This window comes from Capra hircus, chromosome 25, assembly GCF_001704415.2.
Source record: "Capra hircus breed San Clemente chromosome 25, ASM170441v1, whole genome shotgun sequence".
NCBI lineage: Eukaryota > Metazoa > Chordata > Mammalia > Artiodactyla > Bovidae > Capra > Capra hircus.
The window spans coordinates 41,532,582-41,551,523 of record NC_030832.1 but is presented as its reverse complement, the minus strand read 5'-3'; the positions used below and the strand labels follow the sequence as shown (position 1 = coordinate 41,551,523).

At 57.0% G+C, this 18,942-nt stretch overlaps 1 protein-coding gene across 8 annotated transcripts in view; it reads right to left on the bottom strand.

The window, feature by feature from the left end:
- The window catches only part of IQCE (IQ motif containing E), a 39,757-nt gene continuing 25,934 nt past the window's right edge, over window positions 5,120-18,942 (bottom strand). For 7 of the 8 annotated variants that reach the window (XM_018040507.1, XM_018040500.1, XM_018040505.1 and 4 more), the window contains 9 exons: window positions 17,921-18,025; window positions 16,744-16,834; window positions 15,738-15,911; window positions 14,449-14,472; window positions 13,317-13,427; window positions 12,587-12,708; window positions 11,839-11,939; window positions 10,955-11,041; window positions 5,120-7,941 (listed from right to left, as the gene is read on the bottom strand). In XM_018040507.1, the coding sequence (XP_017895996.1) occupies window positions 7,814-7,941; window positions 10,955-11,041; window positions 11,839-11,939; window positions 12,587-12,708; window positions 13,317-13,427; window positions 14,449-14,472; window positions 15,738-15,911; window positions 16,744-16,834; window positions 17,921-18,025 (943 nt within the window). In that variant the 3' untranslated portion in view covers window positions 5,120-7,813. The remainder of the gene's footprint in view (window positions 7,942-10,954; window positions 11,042-11,838; window positions 11,940-12,586; window positions 12,709-13,316; window positions 13,428-14,448; window positions 14,473-15,737; window positions 15,912-16,743; window positions 16,835-17,920; window positions 18,026-18,942) is intronic. The other variant, XM_018040503.1, reaches the window with a different exon arrangement.

Below are 18,942 nucleotides of genomic sequence, written 5' to 3'. Positions count from 1 at the left end.
CAATCAATATCACAGTAATCCAAGTCTATGCCCTGACCAGTAATGCTGAAGAAGCTGAAGTTGAATGGTTTTATGAAGACCTACAAGATCTTTTAGAGCTAACACCCAAAAAAGATGTCCTTTTCATTATAGGGGAATGGAATGCAAAAGTAGGAAGTCAAGAAACACCTGGAGTAACAGGCAAATTGGGCCTTGGAATGTGGAATGAAGCAGGGCAAAGACTAATAGAGTTTTGCCAAGAAAATGCACTGGTCATAGCAAACACCCTCTTCCAACAACACAAGAGAAGACTCTACACATGGACATCACCAGATGGTCAACACCGAAATCAGATTGATTATATTCTCAGCAGCCAAAGATGGAGAAGCTCTATAAGTCAACAAAAACAAGACCAGGAGCTGACTGTGGCTCAGATCATGAACTCCTTATTACCAAATTCAGACTTAAATTGAAGAAAGTAGGGAAAACCGCTAGACCATTCAGGTATGACCTCAATCAAATCCCTTATGATTATACAGTGGAAGTGAGAAATAGATTTAAGGGCCTAGGTCTGATAGATAGAGTGCCTGATGAAATATGGACGGAGGTTTGTGACATTGTACAGGAGACAGGGATCAAGAACATCCCCATGGAAAAGAAATGCAAAAAAGCAAAATGGCTGTCTGAGGAAGCCATACTAATAGCTGTGAAAAGAAGAGAGGCAAAAAGCAAAGGAGGTAAGGAAAGATATAAGCATCTGAATGCAGAGTTCCAAAGAATAGCAAGAAGAGATAAGAAAGCCTTCTTCAGCGACCAATGCAAAGAAATAGAGGAAAAGAACAGAATGGGAAAGACTAGAGATCTCTTCAAGAAAATCAGAGATATCAAGGGCACATTTCATGCAAAAATGGGCTCGATAAAGGACAGAAATGGTCTGGACCTAACAGAAGCAGAAGATATTAAGAAGAGGTAGCAAGAATACACGGAAGAACTGTACAAAAAAGATCTTCACGACCCAGATAATCATGATGATGTGATCACTAATCTAGAGCCAGACATCTTGGAAAGTGAAGTCAAGTGGGCCTTAGAAAGCATCACTACAAACAAAGCTAGTGGAGGTGATGGAATTCCAGTTGAGCTGTTTCAAATCCTGAAAGATGATGCTGTGAAAGTGCTGCACTCAATATGCCAGCAAGTTTGGAAAACTCAGCAGTGGCCACAGGACTGGAAAAGGTCAGTTTTCATTCCAATCCCAAAGAAAGGCAATGCCAAAGAATGCTCAAACTACTGCACAATTGCACTCATCTCACACGCTAGTAAAGTAATGCTCAAAATTCTCCAAGCCAGACTTCAGCAATACGTGAACCGTGGACTCCCTGATGTTCAAGCTGGTTTTAGAAAAGGCAGAGGAACCAGAGATCAAATTGCCAACATCCACTGGATCATGGAAAAAGCAAGAGAGTTCCAGAAAAACATCTATTTCTGCTTTATTGACTATGCCAAAGCCTTTGACTGTGTGGATCACAATAAACTGTGGAAAATTCTTCAACAGATGGGAATACCAGACCACCTGACCTGCCTCTTGAGAAACCTATATGCAGGCCAGGAAGCAACAGTTAGAACTGGACATGGAACAACAGACTGGTTCCAAATAGGAAAAGGAGTACGTCAAGGCTGTCTATTGTCACCCTACTTATTTAACTTATATGCAGAGGACATCATGAGAAACACTGGACTGGAAGAAACACAAGCTGGAATCAAGATTGCCGGGAGAAATATCAATCACCTCAGATATGCAGATGACACCATCCTTATGGCAGAAAGTGAAGAAGAACTAAAGAGCCTCTTGATGAAAGTGAAAGAGGAGAGTGAAAAAGTTGGCCTAAAGCTCAACTTTCAGAAAACGAAGATCATGGCATCTGGTCCCATCACTTCATGGGAAATAGATGGGGAAACAGTGGAAACAGTGTCAGACTTTATTTTCAGGGGCTCCAAAATCACTGTAGATGGTGACTGCAGCCATGAAATTAAAAGACGCTTACTCCTTGGAAGAAAAGTTAAGACCAACCTAGATAGCATATTCAAAAGCAGAGATGTTACTTTGCCGACTAAGGTCCGTCTAGTCAAGGCTATGGTTTTTCCTGTGGTCATGTATGGATGTGAGAGTTGGACTCTGAAGAAGGCTGAGCGCCGAAGAATTGATGCTTTTGAACTGTGGTGTTGGAGAAGACTCTTGAGAGTCCCTTGGACTGCAAGGAGATCCAACCAGTCCATTCTGAAGGAGATCAACCCTGGGATTTCTTTGGAAGGAATGATGCTAAAGCTGAAGCTCCAGTACTTTGGCCACCTCATGCGAAGGGTTGACTCATTGGAAAAGACTCTGATGCTGGGAGGGATTGGGGGCAGGAGGAGAAGGGGACGACCCAGGATGAGATGGCTGGATGGCATCATGGACTCGATGGACGTGAGTCTGAGTGAACTCCGGGAGATGGTGATGGACAGGGAGGCCCGCGATTCATGGGGTCGCAAAGAGTCAGACACGACTGAGCGACTGAACTGAACTGATGGACCTTCCCTGTGAAGAATCCGCCTGCCAATGCAGGAAACTCAGCCAGTGCAGGGGCGATCCCTGGGTCAGGTAGATCCCCTGGAGGAGGGTGTGGCAGCCCACTCCAGTATCCCTGCCTCGAGAATCCCATGGACAGAGGAGCCTGGCGGGCTACAGTCCCTGGGGTCGCAAAGACTCGGACACGACTGAAGCCACTGAGCGTGCAGGCATGGAGGCTGTATTCGATTTTTCGAGGAATCACCTTACGACTGTCCTCAATGGTTGCTGTCATATACTCTCACCGTCGGGGCACAGGATTCCCATCTCCCCATCTCCTCACCAACACCTGTGAGTTTTATTTTTGATTTGATAGTAGCCACGCTAATGGGTGTGAGGCCTGTCAGTGTCCTTTTGGAGAAGACGTCCAGACGTCTGAAGAGAGACGCTAAGGAGGCGGCTGGAAAGCGAGGCGTGGGTGAGGAAGGCTCGGCCGAGGGAGACACCTGTGGCCGTCCGCGTGGAAGGAATGACCGAGGCTGGGGTGGCGTCACCCTGCGTTCACGAAACCAAAGTTTGTGTTGTTTTATATGATTTCAAATATGTGTTGCCAGATTAACGAATCAGGGGCAGGCTGGCTTTTTCCAGTGTAATTCACCTCCATAGAAAGTATCCCAACTTTCGGGTTGTTTTTTTTGTGGGCGCCTCAGGAGAAATGGCGGTGCTTCACACGTATGGCTCCCAGAGGCTTCGGTTTAGTGTGTGTGTTCACACTGCCTGTGTGGTTGCGGTGGTGTGTGGGGGCACGGCATCGTCAGGAGCTGGGCGCTGCCCTGGCGTCCGAGGGGCCCCTGGGGGCTCCCCGGGCTGCACAGCAGGTGCTGGGGCCTCAGAGGAGCTGCCGCTGGGGTCTGGCGACTGCGGAGGGTGGGGAGGCTGGGGGACGCGGCGGGGACGCCTGGTTCTGGCGCCAAGAACCGAGCAGCTGTGATTCCCTGAGGTGGGGCCGCTGGCGGGGGGCAGGTTAGGGGCAAAGGTAAGTCAGCGCTGGGCTAAGCCAAGCTTGAGGCTCTGGAGAAGCCTGTGTGCAATCATGCACGTCCACACCGAGGGTCCTGGGTGTTGGGGTCAGAGTCCCGGGGACATCCATGTCTGACCGACAAGTGGAGGAAGGGTTGGTAGAGGCCAGGGTGCCTGGGGAGGGGCCCCTGGGTCCCCAGCTGCAGAGAGAGGGGCCATCCCCATGCTGGGCAGCGGACGACAGCGGACGAGGCTGCTGTGAGCAGGGACAGCAGCCTCCTGCCGTTTCCAGGCGCTGCGCCCACGGCCCCCCTATCCCCAGGCTGCCAGCTCTCACCCCTGCAAGCCCAGCTGGAAGGGAGGGGCCGGGAGGCGGCCTGCGTGGCAGCCTGGCACACGCTGGCCCCGCTGCTTTGAATCCGGGCTGTTCTGGGCTTCATTAACGAATAGCTCAGGGGCACCCTGTTTCCCTATTCAGACAGGACATGGCACCATGGAAACGTCCCCCAGGGCCCCAGGCAGGACCGTCTAATGGGGCTCCAGGCAGGATGGGCGGCACTGGCCAGAGGCCACGAGCTGGTGACCGAGCAGAGAACAAGGGCCCGTTCCTCACCCCAGTGTTCACATTCTGGACCCAACGGCAGCTGAAGGGAACCAGGGCTTTGTGTTCCAGCATTTCCTCTCTCTGTTCGGAGGAACCTCGTATTTAAAATCATCCTGGCAGGGCCGGCAGGTCACAGTCAGCCCACAGCCTCTAGCGAGGCTCAGGTGCTCCTTGGCAGACCAGGCTGGGACCACCTTGAAAGGGAAGAGCTGGCAGGCGTCAGGAGAGGGTCCTGTGTGTGTGTGCACACGTGCGTGTCCACGGGTTCACGCCCGCGTGCCACCTTTCTTCCTACTGGGGGGGTGCATACTCCATTCTCCTCCCACCAGCTCCCCTCGAGGCTGCCTCTCTGCTGCTGGACCCTAGCCTCACACAAGAGTGGGTGCAGCAGGCTCGTGGCCGGGCTGAGGTCTGGCGAGCCCTGCTCTCCTCTGCTGAAGCCTCCTGAGGCCCAGCCCGCTCCTCTGACGGCACCAAGTCTCCCAAATGAACCGCTTGCCCACAGGGCACAGGGCGACTGGCTTGGGCTGGCGCTGGAGCCAAGCAGCCAGCCCTGGAAGGGCTTCAGACAAGTTCAAGGGCCCGGCCAGCCCCCGCGAGCAAGCCGAGACACACAGGTGCGCGTCGTGCTGTGATTTCCCCACAAAATGTTGGAAACCAGTTATTTTTCTAGAAGTCAACTTTTTGAGGGGTCCTTGGCATCTGTGTGATTCCTAAGTTATTCCTCCTCTGCTCCTAAAACAAAAATTAAATAGACTGAGGGGGAGAAAACCCCCTCATTTTCACGTTGTCATGCTCATGCCCTCGCTCACGAACGAGGACGAGAAATCTGAGGACGGGTGCCCAAGAGAAGGGCCTGCACGGCAGGAAACTGACTGCGGGGCCCCCAGCCCCAAGCCTGCACTGTGCCCAGAAGCCCAGGAGCCTCGGCGACTGCACCCCCGAGGGTCGTGCATGAAAAGCCACAGGTCTGCGGGGCAGTCCAGACAGAGACCCGCCAAGCAGCGTTTATTTACAAAAGCAGAGGGAAACCCGATCCCTTCCAAAGGCCTCACGGATAAGTAAGGTCGGGAAACTCCCACACGCGGCCGTCATCAGGGACAAGAGAGGCACCCCTCCCATGGAGGCTGCCTGCTGGCGTCTCCCTGCGACTCCCTGACGAGTGAGACCTCTGGCCCTGAAGGAGGCTTGCCTGGCTCTATTAGCTGCTGACAGACCCCAGGGAGCTCGGGGAGGCCCACCCCCGCTCCCCGAGTCCTGGGGCAGCAGCCAGCCGACCCAGGTGGGTGTGTACGCCCACCCTCCAGTCCTCAGAACTTCTGAGAGCGAACACTGTTTCCCAAACCACAGCAGGGATTGAACTGGCTTAGGTGGGTTCTCGCGCAATTTAAATATTCAGACCTTGAGGTGAATGTGGCTTTCCCAGAGGGTATTTACTTCTCAAGAATGAAGCGGAGCTCTGCAGCGCTGGCCCTGGTCCGCCTGGCTGACGGCGGTCCCTTTCCCAATGCACTTGGTCTTTCTGCTGGGGGTCTGCAGCACTCTGGTCTGTCTGCGGGTCGCCCTGGTGGGGCAGCGCCAGGCAGGGGGGCAGCGCCAGGTAGGCGGGCACCACAGGAGGCGGCCCTCTAGCCCAGGCCCTGCTCCCGTGCTGCTCTCCTCAGGCCCTAGAACCCCAGCCCGAGCCCCGGGCCCTGCAAGCCCGCCGGGCGCCTGGCATTCCCCAGGGGACGGAGCCGTGCAGTGTCAGAGGGTCACAGCCTGTGGTCAGCCATTTACTGAGGTGGCTACTTTTCCTACATCAACGTTGCTGGACTCAAGGAGCACAGGCAGACAGATCTACGTTTGTAGATCTGTAAACGTAGGGGCATTTTCTCGGAAAACTCAGGTTCGGGGGCTGACTTCGCCCAGCTCTGCTGATGGCTAGCCCACTGCACACGGCCTGGTCTCCAGGCCCTGGCGGGGGGTCGGGGGGGGGCAGTGTCCTGAAGGTGGTCTCTCTGCTGCAGGGCCCAGAGCCTTGGGCTCCTGAGAGTAAGGATTGAAGCTGAAACGCCCGGTTTTGAGTGGGCACTGGGGAGCAGGACCCCTGGAAACGTGCAGGCCCACAGGCACTGCCCCCACCACCTCTGGGTGCCTCCGACGGGCCTCAGCTGAGCTGGCACCCAGAGGACGAGCAGATACAGTGGATGAAACCGGGCAGAGGTCAGCCGGAACCCAGCCGCGTGAGCCATCAGTCCAGTGAGAGAAACAGACGGAAACAGCGGATTTGGCAGCTCCAGGCCAAATAAAGAAAAAAATAACTCAAGCCTGGTCCCCAGCTGGCATTTTTTCAAGCTACTGTATGAATAGCACCTAAGTGGTAAAGGGGGCCGGGGGTCCCCTGAGTGACTTGGGGTGGAAGGGGCTGGGTTGGGAGGTTGCCCCGCACATGAGCCAGAACCACACAGAGTTCCTTGGGCCACACACCTCGTCAGTGCTGGAGCCAGAAGCTTCTGACCACTGTGAGGAGGGCCCAGGAGATTCCTGAGAGGAGGACACAGCTGAGCTGGAGCCCCTGAGGTTCAACACCAGGAGCTGTTGGTCGGGGCGCTGGGGGCCAGGCTGGGGGTTGGCGGGGACAAGACCCCCAGGGCGTGGGCAGGCCCCTGGGCTCAGCTGAGAGCCGGCTTTTTGCTGTCAGCCCTCCCTGAGCTGCGCGGCCCGCCCCGGGAGAGGTGGCGTGGACGTGCGGGGATGGCTGGGCAACAGCCCTGTGTGGGGGGCCCGGATGCCTCAGGCTCTCCCCGTCAGCCAGGGCTGATCTCCCAGACAGGAAGCAGACCCGAGCTCCTGAAAGGCCCTTAGGTCCGCTCCCGGCCCAGGCTGTGGCCCCTCGGAGCCGGGGTCTGCATGCGGTGGGGGTGCGGGGCGGTCCCATGGAGTCTGCAGCATCTGCCGCCGCGAGTGGGAACAGTAGCCCCCCCGCGCCAGCCATGTGCTGCAGAAGCGGCCTCGACGCTGCTTCTGTGACTGTAATCTGGACTTTTTTTAAGGCTTAATACACCCAGTGACCAATCTACCCCCCAACCCCTGACTGGGGTCAGTGCCCCAAGGGGCAAGGTGGCAGAAGAAAGGCCTGTGTGTGGGGGGTGGCGAGGCACACGAGCCGTCTGGGGGCCCTGACGTTGCCGGCGTCTCCAGAACTGTGTTCTGTCTCAGGAATGGAGAGACTTCCCCGACCAGAGGCCTGTCTCCCGCTCCCTTGCTCCTCCAAAGGCACAGCAGGCGCGTCCAGCGTGACTGGCTGGTAAAGCCGTCCGGAGGGTGGCGGAGTGCCGTCGCTGGTGCCGTCTGGGTCTCGGCCACAGGGGCCGGAAGGGGCCATGCGGACCGTCTCTGTGGGCTCCCCACAGCCCTCCAGTCCGGGTGGGCTCTGAAGACCATCACGGGAGGGGCAGCCAGGGGTCGGAACGGAGTGACCCCTTCCCAAAGGTAAAGGAAAGGCCTTGGATTCCTTCAACAAACAAGCAAAGGGGCAAACAGAGAGAAGAGGCAGGGGAGGCCGAGGTGTCCAGCAGGCAGCGTTCTTTTCCTAACAGGATACATTACTCTCCAATCTCAGTGCCTGTCCTCTGAGCCTAGGGTCCCTGACAGGCGTCACGGCGTGCAGGCAAGCCTGGGGCCTAGGGCGGGGAGGTGCTCTTTCTCGTGGGCAGAGACGGCGCTAGGATGATCTCGTCGGAGTCGTCGGAGTTGATGTCCTCCGCGGGTGTGGGCACCGTGGGCTGCAGCCCCAAGTTGCGGGACTCCGCTGAAACAGAGACGAGGGGGGTCACGGCCACGCTCGGGGCCCGCGGGCAGATGACTGGCCCGTTCCCGGCTGCACAGCCCTGCCTCCATGCTCAGCACCAGCAGGTTGCCAAGGCACCTGCGAAAGGGAGGGGACCTGGGGCTGTGGCGGGAATTCTCCGCGAGTCGCCCTGCTGGCACAGTCCTGGGGTCTGGCGGCCGGTGGCCCCAGCGTCCGCGGGAGGACACGTGCCCCGAGGCAGAGGGGGCGGGACTGGACGGGAGACCTGGGGACCACTGTGACCGTCCACTCCTTTTCCCACACACGTCTACGCTCTCCATCCCCCAGCTGAGGCGAGGCTGGGGCGCCGCCTGTGGGCCGCCCTGCAGACTGCCTCCAGCCTCCGTGGCCCCTGGACAGGGAGCGAGGGAGGGCCGGGCGCCTTGCTCTCACTGCTCCGCAGAGTGGAATGAAAGAGGCGCCACCTCCGATCTGAGATAAAAGACGGGAGGAAATTACGACCCAGCCGCTCCGCACATGCTGTGACTGGGCCAGCTTTTTCTCTGTAACTTCCAAGAAAATGATTAAAGTAGAAGCTTCTGAAATTAAAAACATCAGTTTTTGAGGTAATCTTCAATTATTTTCCGTTACAAATATTCTCACAATCAGATCAGAGGACTCAGTGTCCAGTTTTCACGGAGACTGCTCCCTCGTGTGAACAGGAGGCCTGACAGAGACCTCCGAAGGCGCCCTCCAGGCAGGAGGGAGCGGCCGCTTCAAAATGACACACGTTTCACGAGAGGAGGAAACAGCGGCACGAACAGACGCTTCAGCCCCAATGCAAGACTCTAAAGGCCATGCAGCGTGGGGTCTGCTGATATCAGAGTGAAAGCGGTTTTTGTAGAAAATGTGCCGGCATTGGGAGCTTGCTGAGTGGAGGTCTGTGAGGGAACGTCCAAGTTGGCAGTGTGCCGGCTCGGACAGAGCCAGGGGGTGACTGAGCTGGACAGAGGGCGGTTTCAAACGTGGGGGCTCCCAGGTCAGTGAGGACGGCTTTCTTATCTCTCCTTGCTCTCCTTTGGAACTCTGCCTTCAAACGCGTATATCATTCCTTTTCTCCTTTACTTGTAGCTTCTGTTCTTTTCTCAGCTATTTGTAAGGCCTCCTCAGACAACCATTTTGCCTTTTTGCATTTCTTTTTCACAGGGATGGTCTTGATCACTGCCTCCTGAACAATGTCACGAACTTCGAACCTCTGTCCATAGTTCTTCAGGCACTCTGTCTATCAGATCTAGTCCCTTGAATCTATTTGTCACTTAGGGATTTGATTTAGGTCATACCCGAATGGTCTAGTGGTTTTCCCTACTTTCTTAAATTTAAGTCTGAATTTGGTAATAAGGAGTTCATGATCTGAGTCACAGTCAGCTCCTGGTCTTGTTTTTGCTGACTGTATAGAGCTTCTCCATCTTTGGCTGCAAAGAATATAATCACTCTGATTTTGGTGTTGACCATCTGGTGATGTCCATGTGTAGAGTCTTCTCTTGTGTTGTTGGAAGAGGGTGTTTGCTACGACCAGTACATTTTCTTGGCAAAACTCTATTAGTCTTTGCCCTGCTTCATTCTGTACTCCAAGGCCAAATTTGCCTGTTACTCCAGGTGTTTCTTGACTTCCTACTTTTGCATTCCAGTCCCCTGTAATGAAAAGGACATCTTTTCTGGGTGTTAGCTCTAGAAGGCTGTAGATTCTCCAAGCCAGGCTTCCACAGTACGTGAAAGGTGAACTTCCAGATGTTCAAGCTGGATTTAGAAAAGGCAGAGGAACCAGAGATCAAATTTCCAACATCCACTGGATCATCAAAAAAGCAAGAGAGTTCCAGGAAACATCTACTTCTGCTTCATTGACTACACCAAAGCCTTTGACTATGTGGATCACAACAAACTGTGGAAAATTCTTCAAGAGATGGGAATACCAGACCACCTGACCTGCCTCCTGAGGAATCTGTATGCAGGTCAAGAAGCAACAGTTAGAACTAGACGTGGAACACCAGACTGGTTCTAAATCGGGAAAGGAGTGGGTCAAGGCTGTATTGTCACCCTGCTTATTTAACTTCTATGCAGAGTACATCATGCAAAATGCCGGGCTGGATGAAGCACAAGCTGGAATCAAGGTTGCCAAGAGAAATATCAATCACCTCAGATATGCAGATGACACCACCCTTATGGCAGAAAGTGAAGAAGAACTAAAGAGCCTCTTGAGGAAAGTGAAAGAGGAGAGTGAAAAAGTTGGCTTAAAGCTCAACATTTGATCATGGCACCTGGTCTCATCACTTCATGGGAAATAGATGGGGAAACAGTGGAAACAGTGAGAGACTTAATTGTTTTGGGCTCCAAAATCACTGCATATGGTGACTGCAGCCATGAAATTAAAAGATGCTTCCTCCTTGGAAGAAAAGTTATGACCAACCTAGACAGCACATTAAAAAGCAGAGACATTACTTGGCCAACAAAGGTCCATCTAGTCAAAGCTATGGTTTTTCCAGTAGTCATGTATGGATGTGAGAGTTGGACCATAAAGAAAGCTGAGCGCAGAAGAAATGATGCTTTTGAGCAGTGGTGTTGGAGAAGAGTCTTGAGAGTCCCTTGGACTGCAAGGAGATCCAACCAGCCCATTCTGAAGGAGATCAGTCCTGGGTGTTCACTGGAAGGAATGATGCTGAAGCTGAAACTCCAATCCTTTGGCCACCTGATTCGAAGAACTTACTCACTGGAAAAGACCCTGATGCTGGGAAAGATTGAGGGCCCGAGGAGGAGAGGACAGAGGATGAGTTGGTTGGATGGCATCACCAACTTGATGGACATGAGTTTGAGTAAACTCCGGAGTTGGTGATAGACAGCGAGGCCTAGTGTGCTGCAGTCCATGGGGTCGCAAAGAGTTGGACACGACTGAGCGACTGAACTGAACTGAACTGAACTGACTTCCAGGTCAGATGAGCCTGGAAGGGCAGGGGACGCGGCCACGGGGTCCCGCACTCACCGGAGCAGGGTGGCGGCCTCGGCGCTGCGTCCTCTGGAGCTGGCCCCTTGGCGGTCTCCCCGCTGCCCCCCTCGCTGTGTCCGGGCCCTGCAACAGCACGCAGACCGAGGTCTCATCTGCACAGACTCGTGGTCACACCACGTCTTCCCGCCCGTCTTGGTCAGAAACGCTGCTCCTTCTGTAGGTTTTCCTTGACGGGAAGCGCCCTCCCCTTCCCGCAACCCCCCTTCCCCGACCCCATCTTCGCGACCTCAGGGCTCGGCCCTGAAAGGCCATCTCGGGAGGTTCCCGCCTGCAGGCCTTGCTCCTGAGCCAGGCTGAGGACCGTGCTTTGGGTCCAGTGACCGCTCTGACCCCGAACACCGCCTCTGCCCATCTCTGGCCTCACGGCCCAAGCAAGTACAGATGGAGCCTTCCCAGTTAGAGGAGGGAGGGCTTGGAGGACAGTCGGAATCAGCTTTCGGGCCAAAGGCGACGGGCAAGTGGTCTCGCCCCACGCTCTGTCTCACACAGGACGCCCGGCCTCGAGCGGACGCAGGCCTCTCCTGGGGCGGCCGCCCCGCCACGCCAGGGGTTTCTGCACTGACGGCTGGCAGGTCTTAAGAAGGCAGAAAAGGAAATACAGTTTTGCTTAAAAGCAACAAACAGGGAAAACGCTGGCCCAAAGGAGGGAAACCACCTCACTCTGGTTAGAGCTGAGAATAAAAATCAAAGCCACAGGGCTCGGACTGCGCAGTCGGTGGTCACCGACCCTGGACCTGGCTCCGGGCCCAGCCCCTTGACTGGCGACGACACAGCCCGGCTCCCAGGAGGCTAGCAGCCCTTTCGGCATCCACCTCAGAAGGCCAGCCACCCTTGTGTGAAACCAAACAAGATGCACTTACCGGGAGCGGCCGCAGGGCGGGGTGGAGAGGAGGGGGCCCTGGGGGGCAGCCAGGCCGGCCTGTCGGGAACCGCGGCAGTGCTGGCTCCGGGACCGGGGGCACTGGGGAGAGAGACACCTGCCAGCTCAGACCTCACGCAGGCCAGCCCCAGGCCGGCAGCTGGACCTCATGCAGGCCAGCCCCAGGCCGGCATCTGGGGCCCCAGAGCCATGGCCAACACAGCCAGCTGGCACCCGACGGGCCCAGGTCCTGAGATGTGGGCTGTGGGGAGCCTCAGACGTGGCCCCCCACCTCCCGGCCTGGGCCCTGACCCGAGCTCAGCCCCTGGCCCGCAGTCAACGCCACTCGGCCGAGTCGACGGCTGTGGGGCTCTGAGCCCTTGCAGAGGCGGGTCCAGTGGGAAGGGAGCCGTGGACAAGAGCAAGAGTGGATGAGGGGAGCTCTGACGATGCCCACGTCTTCCTGAACATGGCTCAGGCCACTCTCTCCTCCAGGAAGGAACAGGGTCTCAGGACAGGCCGCAGCCAGTCTGCAAACCGGTGGCTCCCAGAGCCTCACAGAATCTAACGCTTCCAGTGGGAGGAAACGGTTCCAGGAAGGCCTCCTCTGAGGATGGGAGCCTGGGGCCCCCAGCAGTGAGAGGCGGGTGTAGCACACTCTGGTCCCTCACCCTATGCCTCCCTGGATGGCAGCCTGCCCCCTCCACCCCCAGTGGTGTCTGGGTACAGGGGCCTGCAGGTGGACCGACCTGTGCCTGGCCCGTGCCAGGTGGGCCCGGAAGGCAGACTGGATGATGGTGACAGCCTCCTCTTGCCACGGGTCTCCCTCGGCCTGGGCAGCGGGGCTCGGGGTGTGGGGCTCGGGTGAGTCCTGGGGCGCAGGGACGGGGGGGGAAAACCGTCTGAGAGCCCTGACCCTTCCCGCTTGGTGAGGGCCGCCTCCCTCGACCCTCAGCGCAATCTGATTCAGGTGGCTCCCCTCGTTACTTAGGTTAATTCTTAAGACTCTAGAGATCCTCAGAATTCATGTCTTGTGGTTCACAGGGTGGGGGTGCTCCTATCCCACGTTAGGCCTGTCTTGACGCTGCAGTGGAGACGGTACTCCACGTCCCGGCGCCTCCACGCCACTCAGCCCGAGCTCAGCCCTGCCAGGTGCCCAGGGCCGGGGGCCGGGGGGCAGGGGCCAGGGGCACACCCAGGGCCGGGGGACACCTGCACTTGCCCTGGTTTGTTTTTTGTGGACCAATTTTAAAGTCTTTATTGAATTCCTTACAATATTGCTTCTGTTTTCCGTGTTTTGGCCACAAGGCATGGGGGATCTCAGCACCCTGACCAGGGACTAAATCTGCACCCGCGGCTTTGGAAGGTGGTGTCTTCACCACAGGACCGCCAGGGAGGTCCCAGCGCTTGGTGGATGGAGCGTGAGAAGAGATGGGGAGAGAGAGAGAGGACTTGGGTCCGAGTGAAGACCCGATGTACCTGGGTGGGAGGGCTCGGCACCCTGGGGCGTCCCAAGACACACGCTGCGCTGGACAGCAGCCTCGCCCGAGCTAGATGCCCCCGGAAAGCTGCCTGCAGCACGGCAGCCGCCTGGCAAGAGAGACAGACAGAGGTCAGCTTCCCTGGAGGACGGGAGGCTCCCGCAGGAGGGGTCCTGACAGCAGAGAAGACGCCCCGCTTCCTCCTGCCCTCGAGGCTCCTGCTCCTCACTCGCCCGGGACCTCTCCCACCCAGAAACACGCCCGGCCTCCACGGAGAACCAGCCCGGATGCCGGACCCCACGGGAAAGCAAATCCTGGAACACAAATGGATCGGCGGCTAAAGGCAAATGTGACTCCGTTGCCCAGTTAGGCTTGCACGCCCAGGCAGTGACCCCATTTCCCATACTTTATTCTCTGCGCATCTTCACGGTCAAGCCAGGTCGGGCGCGGCCTCACACTGTCGCAAAGGAGTTACTTATACTCTAACCTTGCTCTTGAGCGCTTTTCTCTAGAAACATGCGTGGATGCTTTGTAAGCTCTGGGATCAATGGGCCGGGTTTCAGGAGTGGCGCTGTCATTTTGAGGATCCTGCTTCTAGCCCCAGTCAGCAACAGCAGAGCCCAAGGACGGGCCTGCAGCTAGGGAGAGCAGCAGCCGCAGTGCCCGCGTCCCAGGCACACCCTGGCTCTCCCCTTCTCGGCGGGCTCCGCTCATGACAACTCTGCCTGGTTGCCCTTCCTCTCCTCCCGGTCTAGCGAGGCCTCTCCTCCTCAAGGCTCCCTGCAGGGATGCCCCGGCCGGGCAGGCAGAAGCAGTGGCCCCTCAGCGCCGGGGGTGCGCCCTGAACCCACCTTCCAGCCTGGACTGGCCTGCCTTATGGTCCGTGTTCCGAGGGCCCTCAGCTTGCGGACGCAGAACTGAGGTCCGCACGAGTGTGCTGAGAGAATGCTGTGAGTGAGATGGAGTGTGAACTCATCCATGCACCTACTGGATGCTAAGAGCACTCAGGTGTCTCATCTCGGTGTTGGGGTCAGCCTGATTTCATGAAGACAGGGACCCCCTCCCCCACAGGCAGTGGAACCAAAGTAAAAACATGTGTTTTGGAAATTGGTGAAATAAAACTTGCTTACTTCATCCAGAAGAGCCCTTTCTTTCTGAAATAGAGAGAAAGGTGATGAGTCAACACGAGGGTGAGTTATTTTGCAGTGCGGTTTCTGTTTCTTGACCCCACCCTCCCCCTACCCATACCACGGTGCCGGCCTCCCTGACCCGCCGGGAGCAGCAGGTGGAGTGGAGGGAGCCGGACACGCCTGCAGCAGGGAGGGAGAAGTGGGCGGCCATGGTCAGGACGGCAAATCACTGCAGAAAACGCAGCCTGGTGGGGGCGTCTGCAGTGAAGTGACTCACGGGGACCCGCTATGACGGGGCTGTCTGAGGCTCCAGACGACGGAGCCCCCCAGCTACAGCCGTCCGAGCACAGGGTGCCCTCTGTGGAGGACACGCTCACCCTAATTCTAACCCGTGCAGGCTCTGGGTCCCTGGCTCCCGAGCCTGAACAGCCATCAGAATCGCGGGGGCAAGTGCCTCAGGTTTGGCCACAGTCCTGCGGTTTGCAGCATGTCCTTATTCAGAGAAGATACCCACAGAGGCCTCGTAACATCTAAAACTTATTTGCAAACGATTCTTAAAAAAAAAAACCAGCATGTGTGGAAAATAATCATGACTAAATGTTAATTCTTGTTGAACTGAGGTGGTAGGCAAGAATCAGCACATCACTGCACTGACTTCTTTCAACTTGCTGTCTTTTACACTTCCTTCATAACAGTTGGGAAGAGATTACAATAACGAACCTCCACTGGCCACTTTCTAGAGCTAGGATTTTACAGTGTTCAGGTAAGCAGAGAACTCTGGCTTTGCTTGTCCGGCGGGGGGAATGAGGGCCGAGCTGTGTTTCATAAACCGGAGGACTCCCGTAGGGCCCTCCACCATCAGAGACCCCATGCCCTCTCCGTGGGCCACGCGGAGGCCGAGGAGGAGTGCCCCCAGGGCTCGGGTTCGCAGTCCTCGCTGTCCCGGCTCACGGACACCAGCGCGGGCCCACTGGCCTGGCCCGCCTGCCCTCCCCCCTCAGCAGCCTCTCCCTGCCCCTAACAAAACGCAGTCCCGGGAGCCCCGGGGAAGGGCAGGAACACGCTTGTGGGAGAGGATGTGCCCGGAGCCAGCATCCCCGGAATCCGGGGACCCGAGGGGGACCCGAGCCGCCACTGTGTGAGCCCACGGGGGGGGGGTGACAGCGCCTCTAGACCTGCCACTGGGCCCCCCAGCCCCCACGTGCCTGCAGGCACGCCTCCCTCCCACCCCTCCACGCCTCTACCCTGCCTCCCGGCAGCGGGTGGAGCAGGGGCCACGGGGCGCTCACCTGGCGCTGGTACCCTTTCCACCTGCGCTGCAGGACCCTGGCGGCCTCGTCTCTCCTCCCCTCTAAGCAGGTGGAGGGGGGCCGGGAGGAGCCCCCCTGGCTCCAGTCTGGCGCAGTGTCCGGCTGGGAGGGGCTGGCGGTGGGGCTGGGAGGCTGGCTGGGTTCTTCATGGGTCTGCAGGAAATTCAAGGCGAGAAGGATGAGCTCTGGGGGCTCGGGGTGTAGGGGGCAGAGAAGATGGCCTTCAGGCAGGTGGTGGCAGGATATGAGAGCACCGGAGACGCTTATCAGATCAGACTCTCTAATTTAGAGGAGGATACTGTCCACACTGCTCAGAGGTCCACGAGTGTACAAGGTGAAAGCCGGCTCCCGTGAGCCCTGACACTGGTGGGAACGCTCTCCCGTGAGGACGGGAGGCGGCAGGCCCCGTGGTGCCACCCAGGTGACCGTAACGCCCTGTCTGGGCTCAGCGCATCTGGGCATCCGCGCGCGAGACATCTGCCTCTTGGGGGTCCTTTCACGGTCTTCCTTCCAGGGCAGTACCCGATTACGTAGGTGGGACTTTTGAGATAAAAGGCAAGAGATCCCTATCTTGGTTTTTAAGGTGGAAAGAATCAAGAATTGCTTTCACGACAATAAAAATCGCACTTATTTCTACTATTTTAGGGTCCACATTGTTATCTGCAGGGAAACTTCTCCGTAAACAGAAAAACATTAGGACTTTCTCACGGGAAGACTGTAGGCTCTGTGCAGACACGTGCTTCTCGGTGGAGAAGTCCGTGGGGAGAGCCGATACACCAAGTGGTATGATGAACTGACCATCAGTTAGTCCAGAAGCCCAGGACTCAATGCGCACCATTCGCAGAAACCAACAGTGTTGATGGAGCTGGACTCTCACCGTGGGCTTCCGGAGAAACCGCGGGTGTGGGGACAAGTGGGGACACGGCGCGTCAGCTCAGGGTTCCCCCGCCTCCTGGCCCTGGCGGGGGAAAACAGACAGCCCTACCTCGGGAGCCGCCGCAGCGGGCTCATCTTCCTCTTCCCTCTTCCTTCCTTCCAGTTCCCGAAACTTCCTGGTCAGCTCCTGAATCTCCTCTCTAAGGTGAGAAGGGGGAGGATACCTCACCTGCCATGCCGCTGCGTCAGTGTCTGCATGTGACAGCGGGGGGCTGCCCACCGAGCCACGGGGGCGCCCGGCCACCACCCGACGGCCCGGGGGACCCCACGGCTGCTCACGGGAGGAACTGAGGTGACCGACGACTAGGTAATAAACAGCGGGGGCGGAAGGAGATACAACCCACGTCCTGGCCACGGATCTCAAAGGTAAAGTAAAAACTGTTCTCCACCACACACCCGCCCACTCTGATTTACTTTAATTCTAGGCTTCCGACAAAGTCTAGTCACGTTTATTCTGAAAATAATATTTTTTTGTTCCTTTCAGTAATCTGCATCTTACTAATTATTCTGAGTACCAAATATTTCTGCTTGGATTTCTAATCTACTTTTGGGGCCTTTGTTATTGAGATAAATTCACAGAACCCCAAACCCACTTTTTAAAGTATGCAGTTATGTGGTTTTTCAGTCACAATGTTGTGCAAACATCATCACTGCCTAATTCCAGGGCGTTTCCGTCCCCCTAGAAAGGAGCCCTTTAACCTGACAGTCACTCCCTGCCCCCACCCCCAGCAACCACCATCCGCTGTCTTCTCGAGGAATCTGCCTGCTCCGGGTATTTCCGAATCAGACCGTCTAAGAGCGCCTCCGCCTGCCTCTTTCTCGGGCATCACGTTTCTGAGGCTGGCCCATGTGCAGCAAGGCTCGGGCCTCACTCCTCTCTAAGGACGTACTTCAGTTTTTTCAATCTGATGGACGTTTGCCTTGTTTCTACGTTTTGTCTCCTGGGTCTTATCCCGACCAGGGTGTGGAATCCGGGCGTGTTCTGAGGCTGCCCAGGAAGATGTGCTGGAGGAGGGGGGCCGTGATGCCTAAGAGCCAACGCCGGCCTGACCATGAGGGGCCTCTCCCGGAGGCAGCAGCAAAGCCATGAAAGGAGAGCAGCCGCGTGATCAGGCTGGAGCTTTCCGAGAGCCGCTCTGGGCCCAGGGCGGGGGTGGGCCTCGGGGGCAGGCAGGGAGGCGGGGACAGCCTGGCACCGCGCGGCTCCCTGATCCTCGCCTGCTCACCTCAACACCTTCTCTCTCTCTCTTCTCTCCCTCTCCGCCTCCTTCACGTTTTCCAGCTCCTTCTCCAGCTCAGCCTTCGTCTGCAGCAGCTGCTTCACCTCCAAACTGAACGAGGAATCAGAGACATTTCAGCGTCGCTGAAACGGAGGCTCACAGTGATGGGGTCATCGGAGCAGGGGGAGCTCTCAGAAAAACCCGCGGGTCCGGCCTCCTCACTTCTGCACAGACGAGGATGCAGACAGGCCCTTCTGGGTGATGCTGGGAGCCCGGGGCCGCCTCCGTCCGCTCAGCTGTTTACTGAGCACCCGCCTGTGCCAGCAGCGGTCGGGAGCAGGGCGGCCGGACGTGGCGCAGGCCCTGCTTTCGCGGGTGTCACCGACTCGGGGACAGGCATTAGCCAGTGGTCACACTGTTTGGTGATCGACCTGCACTGAGATAGAGCTCCTGGGACTGGCAGTGGGGGTGCAGCCTGAGCCGGGGACAGGGGGTCCCCCCGGCATTTCCCCCCAAGCTCTCCCGTGCCCCACAGGTGACACGTTGCCAAGAATGTGGCTTTAAAATGTCCCACTGCTCACTGAGGCGGCGACCTCACATGAATGAGATACACTTGTGGGTCACATCGATAGGGCTCAGGGAGTAGAGACTGCTATCGTGCCATGGGACGGCTTAGGAGATCCCAGAGATGCTCGTCACTGTGCCAAAGAAAGTGAACGCGAAAGGCGCTCAGGCGTGTCGGACTCTCTGTGACCCCGTGGACGATAAGGTCCACAGGATTCTCCAGGCCAGAGTACTGGAGTGGGTAGCTGTTCCCTTCTCCAGGGGATCTTCCCAACCCAGGGATCGAACCCAGATCTCCCGCATTGGAGGCAGATTCTTTACCAGCTGAGCCACAAGCAAAATGACTCCTAATGTTTATAAACCTAGAGCCTGGAGGCACTGCTGACTTCCACTGGAAGTGAAATGAGTTGCCTTCTGCTGTGAACCCAAGACCTAAACATGCACGTGAATCGGGGAGGGGGCTC